The sequence below is a fragment of the Zea mays genome, chromosome 3 (genome assembly GCF_902167145.1).
Source record: "Zea mays cultivar B73 chromosome 3, Zm-B73-REFERENCE-NAM-5.0, whole genome shotgun sequence".
Taxonomy (NCBI): domain Eukaryota; kingdom Viridiplantae; phylum Streptophyta; class Magnoliopsida; order Poales; family Poaceae; genus Zea; species Zea mays.
Window position 1 is genome coordinate 195,858,734 of NC_050098.1, and position 14,079 is coordinate 195,872,812.

Below are 14,079 nucleotides of genomic sequence, written 5' to 3' on the forward strand. Positions count from 1 at the left end.
AAATATAATTAAGATTAAGACTATTAACATATAATTAGTGAACATATAATTAGTGTATATGAATATGTAATTGACGTCTATTAAATAATTTTTAACATATAATTAATGTCTATTTACAGATTTTTAATTTATCTAATAACTTTTTAGCCCATGTAGTAAGTACTCATACAAAACAACCAAACAACATCTAGCCTAGCTAGGGAAGTGAACCAAACAAACACATGTGCACCTTCTCAACTTGGCTCCGTGCAGCCTGGTCTTCATATGCGAGCCAGAGCCAGGCTAGCTAGGGAAACCTATTAAAGTTTCAGACATTGATGGTTTGATGGTCAAAGTTACAACGTCAGACTTATGATAAATTGAGATGGACTTGTCTTACGATAGGAGGAAGTAACAATATATAATGGTTTGACTATTTTCTAAAAGGAATGTAAATGAAAGTGAATTTTCATTCCACTGGTGTACTAGGAAAATATCTAGCCACCAGGTTCTGTACAAACCCTACAAATACTATTCCAGGTACTCTCATCGCCTGTCTCTAGAGCCATGCCATGCTTGACCAAGTCATAAGCCACTTGTCACTCTTCCTGGGACAGTACTGAAAATTTTGTCAAAGCCGGTGTACATCCAGAAGGGCCAGAACCCAGCTTATCTGAAAATCACGGCATTGATACTCATGCCCCCAACACGTCCTAGATCAGACATTTGATTCTTACTATCTGAGCAATGATATTTCTTCAGCTCAGCATCTCATGCAGTTTAATAGTTTACCAACCAATTTAAGTCTGCACTGATATGGAAGGATAAAAGCTTACCGCATACCTGAATGCCCTAACCTGGAGGAAAGGTTATTGCACATCATGATTTCATTGGGTTTGTTTCATCTTGAATTGTTGATTAGTGTCGTACTTGTAACATCTCCACCAAAGTTGATAATCAGCCACCACTGAAACGTAGAATAATGTTAGAATCTGATACCAGAATTGACTATTCAGGATATAACATGTGTGCTAGATTCTGAGGTTTCAGGAGGCCAAAAATATAATGGCATAAACCTACAGTTACCAAAAGGAAGCTAAAAAGCTTACAGCATAGACATTCTTTCTTGGTGATGAAGATGGTAAAGCACACCATCTTGTTTATAAAGCCAAAAAAGGCATCTAGATGATGTTATATTCTAAATTGTAGTACTCTTTGGCAAGACGATTTTAAGAAAAAGAAACCTGGGAAAAAAACAAGATTATGTGAGGGATGTTATATCTGCATTCTTCAATGAACGGAAAAGCAACCGCACACATGTGAAATGTCAATTCCACATGAAAGAAAAAACACAATCATTGTAAGCACAATGCTGGCAGTTTAGCAAGTGTCAGCTAAGAAAATGTTGATTGTGTTCGTTACTGCGACAGTATGAAATCTATGAGCACCATTGTTATTAAAACGTCGCTTAAACGTCGTTTAAGCGTCGTTTAAGCGTTAAAACGTGATTAGCAGTTGGAACGTCCAAGCGTTTTAGGTAAGCCGCGTAGAACGTCCGTTTCGAGCGTTTAAGCGTCGCTTAAGCGTCCTAATCGCGTTTTAGGACGTTTTATGCGTGCTGAGGACGTTCTACCCGTTCTGGGCCTTTCCTGGGCCTTTAGGTTTTCCTCTAGGTGTTGGACGCACGCCACCCTCCTCTCTCCTCTCCTCCAACGGCTCAGCTGGCCGCCGCCCTCCTCTCTCGGTCTCTCCTCTCCTCCAACAGCTCAGCCGGCCGTCGCCCTCCTCTCTCGGTCTCTCCTCTCCTGGCTCCAACGGCTCAGCTGGCGCCACCGCCCTCCTCCCTCCTATCCTCCAACATCTCCGGCGCGTCTCTCCTCTCCTCAGCCGCGGAGGCAAAGCCGGCCGCTGACCGTGGAGGCACAGCTGACCGCCGGCCGTGGAGGCACAGCAGACCTGCACCACCGCTGGCCGCCTACCCCACAGCAGATCTGCACCCAAGACCAGCAACCAGCCAGCCATCCTCTGCGGCTCCACTCTGCCAGCGCCCAAGACCAGCACTAGCAGCCAGCCATCCTCCACCTCCACTGCTCTCCATTTGATCATTTGGTGAGTACTGATTTTGCTCACAGTGAATCAGTCAATCTCTATTTGCTCAACCATATTGGTGAGTACTGAACTACTGATTGTGCAACCATATTGCTCACAGTGAATTTCAATTTGGTTTGTGAACTCAAGTACTCAACTTATGTATGAACTTATTTTATATTTGAACTTCTATGTGAAGTCTGAAAAGACGTTTCAACGTTCGTTTAAACGTTTAAATGTTAAAAAGTTGGTTCATAACGTTTTAAGGTTTTACCGTTTTAATAACCATGATGAGCACCAATCTTGTTTTCTTGTGCTTCACTCCAGATTTGTCTCTTGGTCTCATTGGTCGACTCTTCTAAATGAGGTTCCTGAACAATATTATTGTTGTTATTAAGATTTCTACACCCTAAGCCTATTCACATACAAAATGTTTTGGCAATATATACAGCTACACAAAACAAGAGTAAGCTAAAACAGGAAACTTTACATCCCCCTTGGCAAAAGTTGTTGGCCCTCGATCTCCCTGGACAGGTAAGCAACCCGCTCACCAACACTCACTCTCGGCTAGAGGTAGAAGACAGGGTGCAGACAGAGAGCTCACACACGCACACAGACTGAAACTCTAAATGTGTGGCACAACTGAACTGCCTTCTCTATTGCGTAGTCTCTAGTATATATACAAGTCTAGTACCAACTGTAGAATGAAACCCTAACCCTATACTAGGGTGGGCCTGTATATTAATAGTAGACTGAGTTGGGCCTGGCCCATTACAGACAGAGGGGTGAAATGGTAAATACCCCATAAACCCTAATACATTTCTAACACCCCCCCGCAGTCGCAACTCTATCCTGTACAGATGTTGAGACTGGAGCGAAAGTCTAAAAATACACTTGACGGTAATCCCTTGGTGAAGATGTCGGCGAACTGCAGCGTGGTGGGGACGCTGAGAACCCGAACGTCACCGGCGGCGACACGCTCGCGGACGAAGTGCAGGTCAATCTCCACGTGCTTCGTGCGCTGATGCTGCACGGGATTGGTGGAGAGGTAGACTGCGCTGACGTTGTCGCAGTAGACGAGGGTGGCGCGCTGGAGGGGACTGTGGAGCTCGTGGAGGAGCTGTCGCAGCCAGGAGGCCTCTGCCACGCCGTTGGCCACGGCGCGGTACTCGGCCTCAGCACTGGAGCGAGAGACGACGGGCTGCCGCTTGGCGGCCCAGGAGACGAGGTTGGTGCCCAGGAACACGGCGTAACCGGAAGTGGATCGGCGCGTGTCTGGACAACCAGCCCAGTCGGCGTCGGTGTAGACCACGAGGTCCGACGTCGGGGATGGTCGAAGTAGGAGGCCGTAGTCGAGGGAGCCGCGGAGGTAGCGCAGGATCCGCTTGAGAGCGGTGAGATGAGGCTCCCGTGGGGTGTGCATATGCAGGCACACCTACTGGACGGCGTAGGCGATGTCAGGCCTGGAGAAGGTGAGGTACTGGAGCGCGCCGGTCAGGCTCCGGTAGGATGTCGCATCGGCGACCGGGGGCCCGTCGTCCTCTGAGAGCTTCGCCTGAGTGTCGACAGGCGTGGAGCAGGGCTTGCAGTCGGACATGCCAGCCCGCTCCAGTATGTCGATGGCGTACTGGCGCTGATGGAGGAAGAGACCCTGGGACCGGCGCTCGGCGGTGATGCCGAGGAAGTGGTGGAGGGGCCCCAGGTCCTTCATCGCAAACTCTCGCTGCAGGGCGATGATCGTGCGCTGTAGCAGGTCGGCGGTGGATGCCGTGAGCACAATGTCGTCGACGTAGAGCAGAAGGAAGACGGTGTCGTCGCCGCGGCGGTAGATGAAGAGGGATGTGTCCGACTTGGCCTCGACGAAGCCGATGGAGGCCAAGTAGGAAGCGAAGCGACTGTACCAGGCCCGCGGCGCCTGCTTGAGGCCGTAGAGGGAGCGGTTCAGTCGGCAGACCAGATCCGGACGGGCTTTGTCGACGAAGCCGGTGGGCTGGCTGCAGTAGACAGTCTCCGTCAGAGTGCCGTGGAGGAAGGCATTCTTGACGTCGAGCTGATGGATCGCCCAGTCCCGAGAGAGGGCGAGTGAGAGCACGGTGCGAACAGTGGCGAACTTGACGACGGGGCTGAAGGTCTCGTCGTAGTCCACGCCGGGACGTTGGGTGAAGCCCCGAAGGACCCAACGGGCCTTGTAGCGGTCGAGGGAGCCATCCGAGGTAAGCTTGTGGCGAAATAGCCACTTGCCGGTGACCACGTTGGTGCCTGGTGGACACGGCACCAGGTCCCAGGTGTGGTTGGCCAGGAGGGCCGCGTACTCCTCCTCCATAGCGCGCCGCCAGTGTGGGTCAGCGAGAGCGGTACGAACGGAGGAGGGGACCGGGGAGGCGTCCGGTGGAGTGGTGGTCGTATCAGCTGCCAAGATCAGCCGGTCGACAGGTCGAAGGACGCCGGCGGCGCGCCGGGTCACCATCGGGTGGACATGCCCGGGGTCGCGGTGGATGGCGACCGGGTGGTACACCGGTGGCTCAGGGCAGTCTGCCTGGGCGTCGGAGGCCGCGGGCGAAGCCGTCACGCGGCGGTGATAGACGACAGCGGGGTCGGCGAAGCGCACCGGGCGCGTCGACGGGCCCAGGTCGGCAGGTGCCGAGGTAGTGACGTGGCGGCGGCGATGGTAGACGAGCGCGGGGTCGGCGAAGCGAGCCGTGGGTGTCGACGGGGCCGCGCGTGGCGCAGGTGTGGTCGACGGGGCCGAGCGTGGCGCAGGCGTGACCGGCGAAGCCGCGCGTGGCGCGGAAATAGGCGCAAGCCGCGACGTCGAGGCCGCACGGGGTGCGGGTAACGGCGCAAGGCAGGGCGCCTGGGAGGAGGGGGAGACCGGATCAGACTCGAGGAGGGAGTCGAGATCGGTGGGTGGGGAGGGGCCAGCAAGGGGAAACACATCCTCGTCGAAGACGACGTGACGAGAGATGATGACGCGGTGGGAGGCGAGGTCCAGACACCGATACCCCTTGTGGTCAGAAGAGTAGCCAAGGAAGAGGCAGCGGGTGGAGCGAGGAGAAAGCTTATGAGGGGCAGTAGCAGAAGTGTTAGGGTAGCAGGCACAGCCGAACACGCGAAGGTGGTCGTAGGTGGGGGCTGTGCCGTACAGGGCGAAGTAGGGAGTAGGGTGGCTCACCGCCTTGGAGGGAAGACGATTGAGGAGGTGAGTGGCGGTGTGCAAGGCCTCTGCCCAGTAGCTGGCGGGGAGAGACGCCTGGAAGAGAAGGCAGCGGATCATGTTGGTGGTAGTGCGAATCATGCGTTCGGCCCGGCCGTTTTGGGCAGAGGTGTAGGGGCACGAGAGACGCAACTGGATGCCATGAGTGAGAAAGAAAGAGCGAGAGGCGTGATTGTCGAACTCGCGGCCGTTGTCACACTGCAGGGCACGGACCGGGCGGTGAAACTGGGTGGAGACCCAGGCGAAGAAGTGTGTGAGGGTGGTGAACGTGTCGGACTTCAATCTAAGAGGAAAAGTCCAAAGAAAATGGGAAAAATCATCCAAAATCACCAAATAGTATTTATAACCAGAAAGACTGAGTACAGGAGAGGTCCAGAGATCACAATGAACCAGGTCAAAAGCCTGCTCAGCCCGAGAAGAAGTGGTGAATGGGAGACGAGTATGCCGACCTAACTGACAAGCATGACAGAGGCCCTCAAAATGTCCCCTACTACATGAAGGATCTAGGCTACTGGTAATCTTGGTCATGACGTCAGAGCCGGGATGTCCGAGACGACGATGCCAAGTGGTGGAGGAGGTGGTGGACACCAGGGCAGGAGGCGGAGACGCGCCGGAGGTGGATGGCCGGAGCGTGTAGAGGGGCCCCGAGCTGTCACAGCGGGCGAGGGGAGTCCTGGTGGCCAGATCCTTCACAGAGAAACCAGAGGGGTCAAATTCGATGGAACAAGAGTTGTCAGTGGTGAAACGACGAACAGAAAGGAGATTATGAGTGATGTGGGGGGCTACGAGAACGTCGTTGAGGTAGAACGGTCCAGGGAGAACCGAGGCACCTACAGAGGTGACGGGCAGAGTGGAACCGTTCCCAACGACGATCGATGAAGGATGATAGGAATGAGGGGGGTGGGAGCGGGAGAGCATGCCTGTAGTGGGAGTGGTGTGGTAGGAGGCACCAGAGTCGATCACCCAGTCGGAGGAAGGGGGGGTCATCGCCATGGTGCTGAAAGCGGCGGCGAGGGAGGCGTTGTCCCAGCCTCCAGACAGCGGGGACCAAGTGGTCGTGGGGGTCCCCGGGGGCAGGAGTAGGGGCGGAGCCGGATGCGATGCAGGCACGCCGTAGGGAGGCGTGGGAGGCACGCCGTAGGGTGGCACAGTCAGTAGGGCCGGCGCAGGGGGACGGGAGGCACGTGGAGCCTGGCCTGGCCACATGGCGATGGTCCCAGTCCAGGGGTTATAGAGTGACGGCCACGCCTGGCCGCCACCCCGGCCGAGGGGACCACCACGAGAGGAGCCACCACCCCCACGACCGCCCTTGCGAGAACGACGACTGCCGTCGATGGCGGACGCCTGACGAGGGGTCGCAGGGACGGCAGGTGTGGGGCGGGTAGGGGCCCCAGTCGACGGAGGGCGAGGGGTCTGGCCCCCTGAAGGTGCCTGACCACCGGGAGGAGCGCTGTAGAGCGCCGGAGCCGGAGCAGTGGCCTCAGACGCCATGGTGAGCTCCTCGAGGAGAAGCTCGTTCCTCACGGCACGGAATGTGGGAAAGGGAACGGTCCTCTTGATGAGAGCCTTCAGGTGGCCATAGCGGGGGCTAAGGCCACGCAAAAGGTTCAACACCAAGGTCCGATCGGCGACAGGCTCGCCGAGGTCGCGGAGAGAGTCCGCCATGCCCTTCATCTGGCGGCAATACTCGTCCACGGAGAGGTCCCCCTGAGAGAACAGGTGGAACTGGGCGTCGAGGTGCAGGGCGCGAGCGTCCCGGTTCCCGAGGAACTGTTCCTCGAGGGCGAGCCACGCCTGACGACCTGTGTCCGCCTGGTCGCGGATGATGTCCTGGAGCTCGACGGTGATGGTTCCGTGGAGCCAGGAGAGGACCACGGAGTCCATCAGGGACCAAGCCCGGGACGGCGGGGTGGCGACGTCGTCGAGGACGTGGTCGTCGAGGGCGTAGCGCCGCAAGGTGAGAAGGACCTGCCCCCTCCAACGAGGGTAGTGGGAGGACGCCGGGTCCAGAACGACGGACACGAGGGACCGGATGTTCTGTAGTCCGGCCGCCTGGGCGTGGAGAGCGGCGATGGGGTCAGCATCGAGTCCAGAGGCGTGGGGAGCCTCTGGGGTGGGCGGTGGTGTCTCCTGGTCGACCGGAGGAGGACCGATGACAAGACGCTGCGCAGTGGCCATCTGGGCAGTCAGAGTGGCGGCCAGGGCGCGCTCCTGTTCCAGAGCGTGGGACGCGGCGCGCTCGCGCTCCTGCGAAGCGGCCAGGGCAGCCTGGATGGCGGCGATGGTAGATGCCAGCGTGGAGTCGGTGGAGGGTGGCAGAGAAGCCCAGGTGGCATCGGCGACGAGCGACCGAGTGGTGGAGAACCCAGGGGGCGGGAGTCTGGGGAGGCGTGTCGGCGAGGGTAGACCGGTGAGGGCGTCGGGGTACGTCGGGTAGCCTGGGAGGCCAAACCGGGAGGGGACGAGGCCGACAGTACGCGCGCTGGCCGCGGCGGTAGCACCGGCGGCGCTGGGCGAGGGGAAGTCGAGCACAGGGTCGACGGTGAGGGCCGAGTCGACAGCTGTGGTCGCGGCGGTTGGCATGGCAGCTGTTAGGGGGAGGTGTGCCATGGGCAAGCAGGTCTAACGGCAGTGGGAGCGCGGCTGCGCGGCGGAGTTGAAGGGGGGGCTGGTGCTGGCCGCCAGAGAGAGAGACAGAACGGGGGGGGCGGCCGGCGAGGAGCGCGCGACCGGCGAGGGGGAGCAGCAGTGCAGGGGCGCGGCCGGGCGGCTCGGGGCGCGGGCGACGGTCGGCGTACAGGCGCGCGCTGGCGAGGTCGGAAGCAGGGCAGGGGGCGGCGCTGCTTCCTGGTGCTGGCCGCCAAAGAGAGAGACGGAACGGGGGGTGGGGCGGCCGGTGAGGAGCGCGCGACCGGCGAGGGGGAGCAGCAGTGCAGGGGCGCGGCCGGGCGGCTCGGGGCGCGGGCGACAGTCAGCGTACAGGCGCGCGCCGGCGAGGTCGGAAGCAGGGCAGGGGGCGGCGCTGCTTCCTGAAGACGGACAACTGACGGCGCGAGTGACGCGGCCGCCGGGGTCGCACGGTCGGGGCTGAGCGCGACAGCTCGAGGAGGCGAGGCTGGCGGCGGTCACCGACGCCGCCGGCGCGGGTGACGGGTCTGGGCGGGTCCCACGCGGAGCTGGAGGCGACCGAGCGGACTGGAGGCAGCAGGGCGGCGGGCCAGGGGTTGGCGCCGGCCGGGGGGAGGGGGAGCGGCGGCCGGCCAGGAAGAGGGAGAGCGGCGGCCGGCCAGGGGTGGAGGCGGCGGCTGGACTGGAGGCTGAGGGAGGAAGCCCTCTGATACCATGTAGAATGAAACCCTAACCCTATACTAGGGTGGGCCTGTATATTAATAGTAGACTGAGTTGGGCCTGGCCCATTACAGACAGAGGGGTGAAATGGTAAATACCCCATAAACCCTAATACATTTCTAACACCAACTATATGGTACACTAGTACATGACATAGATCAGCCTCAACTACTCCCTACATGGCTGATGTATGCCACTACATCCTTGGCCTATTGCCATACACCTATAGTACATAGGATGGACAGCAAGAGCTGACCAAATTCCTAATCATTGCTACAACAAAAGTTCAAAAGAGCAGCATATTATCTCACAAAAGTATGATAAATACATGTAAGCAGAAACTCACATTGTCAAGATTCCTTCGTACGAGATGTTATGGGCCCTCAAACAACCATCTACATGAAACACTGCACCTTGAATGACACGAGGCTATCAATCGACTCACTGTGAATAACGAATAAGCATTTAATGCCAGGATTTTCAGGACCCAAAGGGTATGCACAGTTTGGTCGTCAACCTTAGTGTTACTCTTCTATTAAGTCTTTGCTTACAACTCCTCTTGAACACAACACGCTCAGTAGATCTTGGGCCTCCTTCAACAAACCCTCATGATCAAGGCCTTCAATAAGTATAATATAGGTTGATTCATTGGGCATGCATCCATTGAATACCATATAGGAAAAAAGTTGATAGCATTATCTATTTCACATCTTCTATAGAGACCATGTAGTATCCTGTTATACACCACAACTTTGTGTCTCATTCCAATATCTTGCACTACGTGAAACATTTGAATGACCTCTTCGACTCTATCTTCTTTTGAGAGATAACATTTGAATGACCTCTTCCACTCTATCTTCTTTTGAGAGGATACCGATGATTGAAGAAAATGTTGACATCTGGCGATACTCCCTTGATGACCAAGCCATGCAACAACTCCAAGGTATCTTCTGAACTACAACCCTTGGTAATCCCATCAAGTGATGTATTATATCTGATCAGGTTAGGGGGTGCGACCATGCTCCATCATCTGCTCAACGAGCTCAAATGCTTGCTCAAGAAATCCTTTTTGGCAGAAAAAACTCGCAAGTACATCATATTGAAAGTCACTCGGAGGGTAATACCTACGAAGCATTTCAGCTACGAGATCTGCAGCAGCATCTAACTATTTAGCATTGCACAAGCCTGTCAGCAAAGTAGTGTGTGATGGTATTGGGTTTGCAGAGCATGCTGCGAAACAGTTCTAGGGCACTGTCAATATGACCTTGCTCACAGAATCCATTTACAAGAGCATTGTATGTGACAACACCCACTATATAGCCATGCTCGGACATTTTCTCAGTAACCATAATAGCTTGCTCGATCAACCCCTTTTGGCACAAGATGCAGATAAATGTATTGAATGTTACCTCGTTTGGAGGGTAGTAATTGTTACATGCCATCTCTTACAAAAGTTCGTTGGCATCATTCCATCGCTCAGCATGACACCAGCCCTTTAGGACCGTGGTATAGCTAATGGTATCTGGATTGCACCCGTAGGAACCTATATTGTTTAAGAATTTAAAGACCTCGTCAACCCGGCCTTATTTGCAAATTGAGTTTATAACAATATTGCACAAGGTACACACCAATGCTCCGTCATTCGTTCAAGAACATACCTACTCGACAAAAGAATATGATTAGCATGTCAAATGTCACCTCGTTTGGCATGCAGTTCTTCTCCATCATCTCGACAAAGAACTCCAAAATGTCATCCCACCGCTTAGAAGCGCATAAGCCCTTCAGGAGGGTGGTATAGCTAACAGTGTTGGTCTGGAACCCGTAACCGTAAGAGGACAATCTATTCAAGATCTCCCTGGCATCATCAACGCAGCCTTCCCTGAACACGTCATTGGTGATGACATTGTACATGACGATGTTGGGTGTGCATCCCTTCGCAAGCAACTCGTCAAGGACTGCCATGGCCTGCTCGAACCCACTGTTCTTGCACATGGCCTCCTGGAGCACAATGTAGCGTACGACGTTGGGCTGGTACCCGCAGAGGAGCATATCGTCGAGCAGGCTGAGCGCGTCGGCGACCCTACCGGTCTGCCGCTGTCGCATAGCCCACGGATCAGTGGCGTGTACGTTTAGGCATCTGGCGCGACGGGCACGGACCCTATGAGCCTGCGCGCGGTGTCGAGGTGGTCGTACCGACAGTAACCCGTGACGAGGGTGTTGTAGGCGAAGACGTCGACGGGGGACCCGGAGCCCTCGGCGGTGAGGAGCACGCGGGCGGCGTCGGGAGTGCGGCCCCGGCGGCAGAGGTTGCGGATGAGCTTGGTGCAGAGGTAGACGTCGGGGGCCTCCCGTCGCGGGAGACGGAGCGCTCTACGAGGTGCGCGACACCGGCGAGGTCCTCACGGGCAATGAGGCGGCGGAGGCGGACGCTGCCGGGATTGGGGGCCGCGTTGGGTGACTCGGGACTCGTGGTGGCGGCTGCGGCGAGGCGGTGGGGCTTCGGGTTGGGGAAGGAGGCTTGAGGAAAGGGGAAAGAGTCAAAGACGACGGGAGGAGCGCGGGCATGGTGGCGAGTTGGCGACCGGGTCGGGGTGGGCGTTCTCGTGGCGGATCAGATCGTCTGACTTCGGTCCTGTTCGTTTGAGTTTGAGGTTTTTTCAGGTTCTGTCGTAAAAAACTGTTGCGGACTGTTAAACGCTCTAACTTTTAATTTACTTTGTAAAAATCGCTTTAATAAAACCATCAAAAATTAACATGAACATATAATTGAACGAGTCGTCGTGATTGTAGGAATTCATTGTTTCCTAAATCTTGAACCATTTGGATCACTTCGGGTCTGTTTGGTTGGTTTCTCTCGCCAACCTGGCTGTGTGAGCCAGAATCACTGGAGTCTGGCTCTGGAGATGCGACCAATCTGCTCGTATCTGGTGAGCCTGGCTCAGAGTGCTTTAAGGATCGTGCGAGACTGAATCCAAATCTACATGCAGACAACCAAACACAGAGCTCACACCGTCACACGCGCATAGTCTGGCTCACAGCAACCAAACAGCAGCTACCCGCATCCTGTGATGCAAACACGCGCAGATGCAGGCAACCAAACAGACCCTTCATCTTACTACGCACGTAATCCCATGATACTCAGATTCTTCTTACCATTAGATTCTCTATATAGCCAAATTCTTAGAAAAAGATGGTCAGAAAAAAACTAAACAAAACAGACACTTAGAGTAGTTCTATTATTTATTTCTCAAGTTTTGATATTTCATTCTGTTAGGAAATAAAATAGACACAAAGATTTACGTGAAAAAAATCCCCTCCAATATGGAGGAGCAAACAACCATAAGGAAACAGATCCACTATCAATTGCAGAGTACAAGTTACAGGGAGGGCCTATATTTATAGACGTATAGGAAAATATATTCCAAAACATATTCCAAATATATAAAAAGAATTAGAGGAATATTTCAACAAATCTCCCCTTAACTCTAAATCCATAGAACTGTTTTCCAAACACCACTAGGATGCTAAATTTGAATATCAACCAAGTCTAAAGAATCATTAGACTTGGAAATAGAGCACGACTTCGTATCATCAAAATAACCTCTCTTCTGGAACACAATAGAAACAACTTCAGCATCAACTGTTGAACATTACAAGTAATAGAGATTATTCAAACGGTTGCCCTTCAAGATAATACGATTGCCACGAGAAACCTTAAGAACATTATCAATAGCAGCAAAATTGAATCTCATTGCTTCTAAAGTGCTCAAAGAAATAAGATTTCTCTTCAATTTTGGAACAAAACGGACATTGATAAGTTTCTTAATACTGTCATCATGAACTTGAATATAAATAGAGTCGATTCCAATAATCTCACATGTGGATCCATCTCCAATAACAATCTCACCAGCATGAGACTAGACATAATCAGAAAATCAATCTCTATGCGAACATATATGAAAAATGCAAGCGAAATCGAGAACCTAAGAAGAGCCCTTATCAAAAGAGGCAATAAACAAAGCTTCTCTATTATCCAAAGTTTCAACAAAACTGGCTTCAGGAGAAGACTTATCCAATTTTTTTTCTTTCTCTCCTCTTTATTTCTCACTTTGGGGGCACTGAGAAATATGATGAGTATTTTTTCTGCAATAACGATAATAAAGGTTGGATTTATAATCTCCAGATCTCCGAATAATTAAACCTTCACCTTTGGGTTTAGAATGAGAATCAACATCAAATTTTTCCTTGGATAACAAATTTGACTTAACATTCTCAAAGGACAGTAAAGTATGATGACCATAAAGCATAATTGCCTTAAAATTCTTAAAAGAATGGGCAATGAGACGACTACTAATAAAATTACCTTATCTTCATCATCTATCTTCACATCAAGACTCTCATGGTCCACAATAATTGAATTAAATTTATTAAGATGTGATTGCATAGATGTACCTTCTGACATGTGAATAGTGTAAAAACGCTCCTTGAGACGTAGCTTGTTTGCAAAACTCTTGGTCATATATAGCTCCTCCAATTTCTTCCACAATGTTGCTGCGGATTTTTCATGCATTACTTCACGCAGAACATCAAAAGATAAACTGAGTTGTATGGTGGACAAATTTCTCTCATCAATATCTTGCCACTTATCATCAGTCATGTCAGCAGGTCGCGTCTATAGCGCCTTTTGAACAACCAACTGGGTAAGAACATCCTTCATTTGAATCTGCCAAATAGTAAAACTAATTTTGCCATCAAACTTCGGAATATCAAATTTAGTCGACATAATGCGACAAATAGCAAAACCCGGCGGCGGTAGCGGCCACAATATGGATAAAAACAATATGTTTAACCCTAGCTCTGATACCACTTGTTAGGGAAATAAAATAGACACAAAGATTTACGTGGAAAATCCTCTCCAATATGGAGGAGCAAACAACCACGAGGAAACATATCACTATCAACCGCAGAGTACAAGTTACAGGAAGGACCTATATTTATAGGCGTACATGAAAGCATATTCTAAGGCATATTCCAAATATATAAAAGGAATTATAGGAATATTCCAACACATCCACCCCATTCTTTATGGTGTATTATGAGGGTAGTTTTGTCGGTGAACACAGGAGTGTGAGATAAAAAACGGACGAGCAAATTGCACTGGTCGTACTAAAACTCTAAAAGCTTACCTAACCATACTAGAAGGAGATTGACTTCATCCTAATGTTAATCTTACCTGACAGTACTAAAAGCTTCTATATCTATTCTGACGTTTCTTGACAATGTATTGGTTGTATTCTTATGCAATAGGGTAGAGTTGCTTCCTATGCGTCCAAACAACTAAGAAAACATGAGTTCAACTATCTAACCCATGATCTAGAGTTAGTAGCTATGAGACATGCTCTTAAGACATGGAGATACTACTTAATTGGTCACAAAAAATGAGATCTACA

The 14,079-nt window shown here is 52.3% G+C and overlaps 1 protein-coding gene across 6 annotated transcripts; it reads right to left on the reverse strand.

Moving 5' to 3' along the window:
* Nucleotides 1-287: 287 nt before the first annotated feature.
* On the reverse strand, nucleotides 288-11,266 carry LOC100502191 (uncharacterized). Of its 6 annotated transcripts, XM_035966028.1 has the most exons (4): nucleotides 8,976-11,266; nucleotides 2,342-2,438; nucleotides 1,089-1,223; nucleotides 288-946 (listed from the first exon to the last, which is right to left on the reverse strand). In XM_035966028.1, the coding sequence occupies exon 1, from the start codon at nucleotides 10,730-10,732 to the stop codon at nucleotides 10,268-10,270; it is 465 nt and encodes a 154-aa protein (XP_035821921.1). In that variant the 5' UTR covers nucleotides 10,733-11,266; the 3' UTR covers nucleotides 288-946; nucleotides 1,089-1,223; nucleotides 2,342-2,438; nucleotides 8,976-10,267. The 6 variants fall into 6 exon arrangements, with proteins under 6 accessions (XP_035821921.1, XP_008673348.1, XP_008673347.1 ...); XM_008675126.4 differs by lacking the exon at nucleotides 2,342-2,438; XM_008675125.4 differs by lacking the exons at nucleotides 1,089-1,223; nucleotides 2,342-2,438 and having other exon boundaries at nucleotides 8,976-10,172; nucleotides 10,288-11,262.
* Between the last annotated feature and the right edge of the window lie 2,813 nt (nucleotides 11,267-14,079).

Excerpts from the sequence above, each read along its gene's own strand:
- LOC100502191 (XM_008675125.4), bottom strand. The coding sequence starts at position 10,732 with ATGCGACAGCGGCAGACCGGTAGGGTCGCCGACGCGCTCAGCCTGCTC. Across the intron at positions 10,173-10,287 it reads CATATTCTTTTGTCGAGTAG|GTTCCTACGGGTGCAATCCA; the intron begins GTATGTTCTTGA and ends TAAACAATATAG.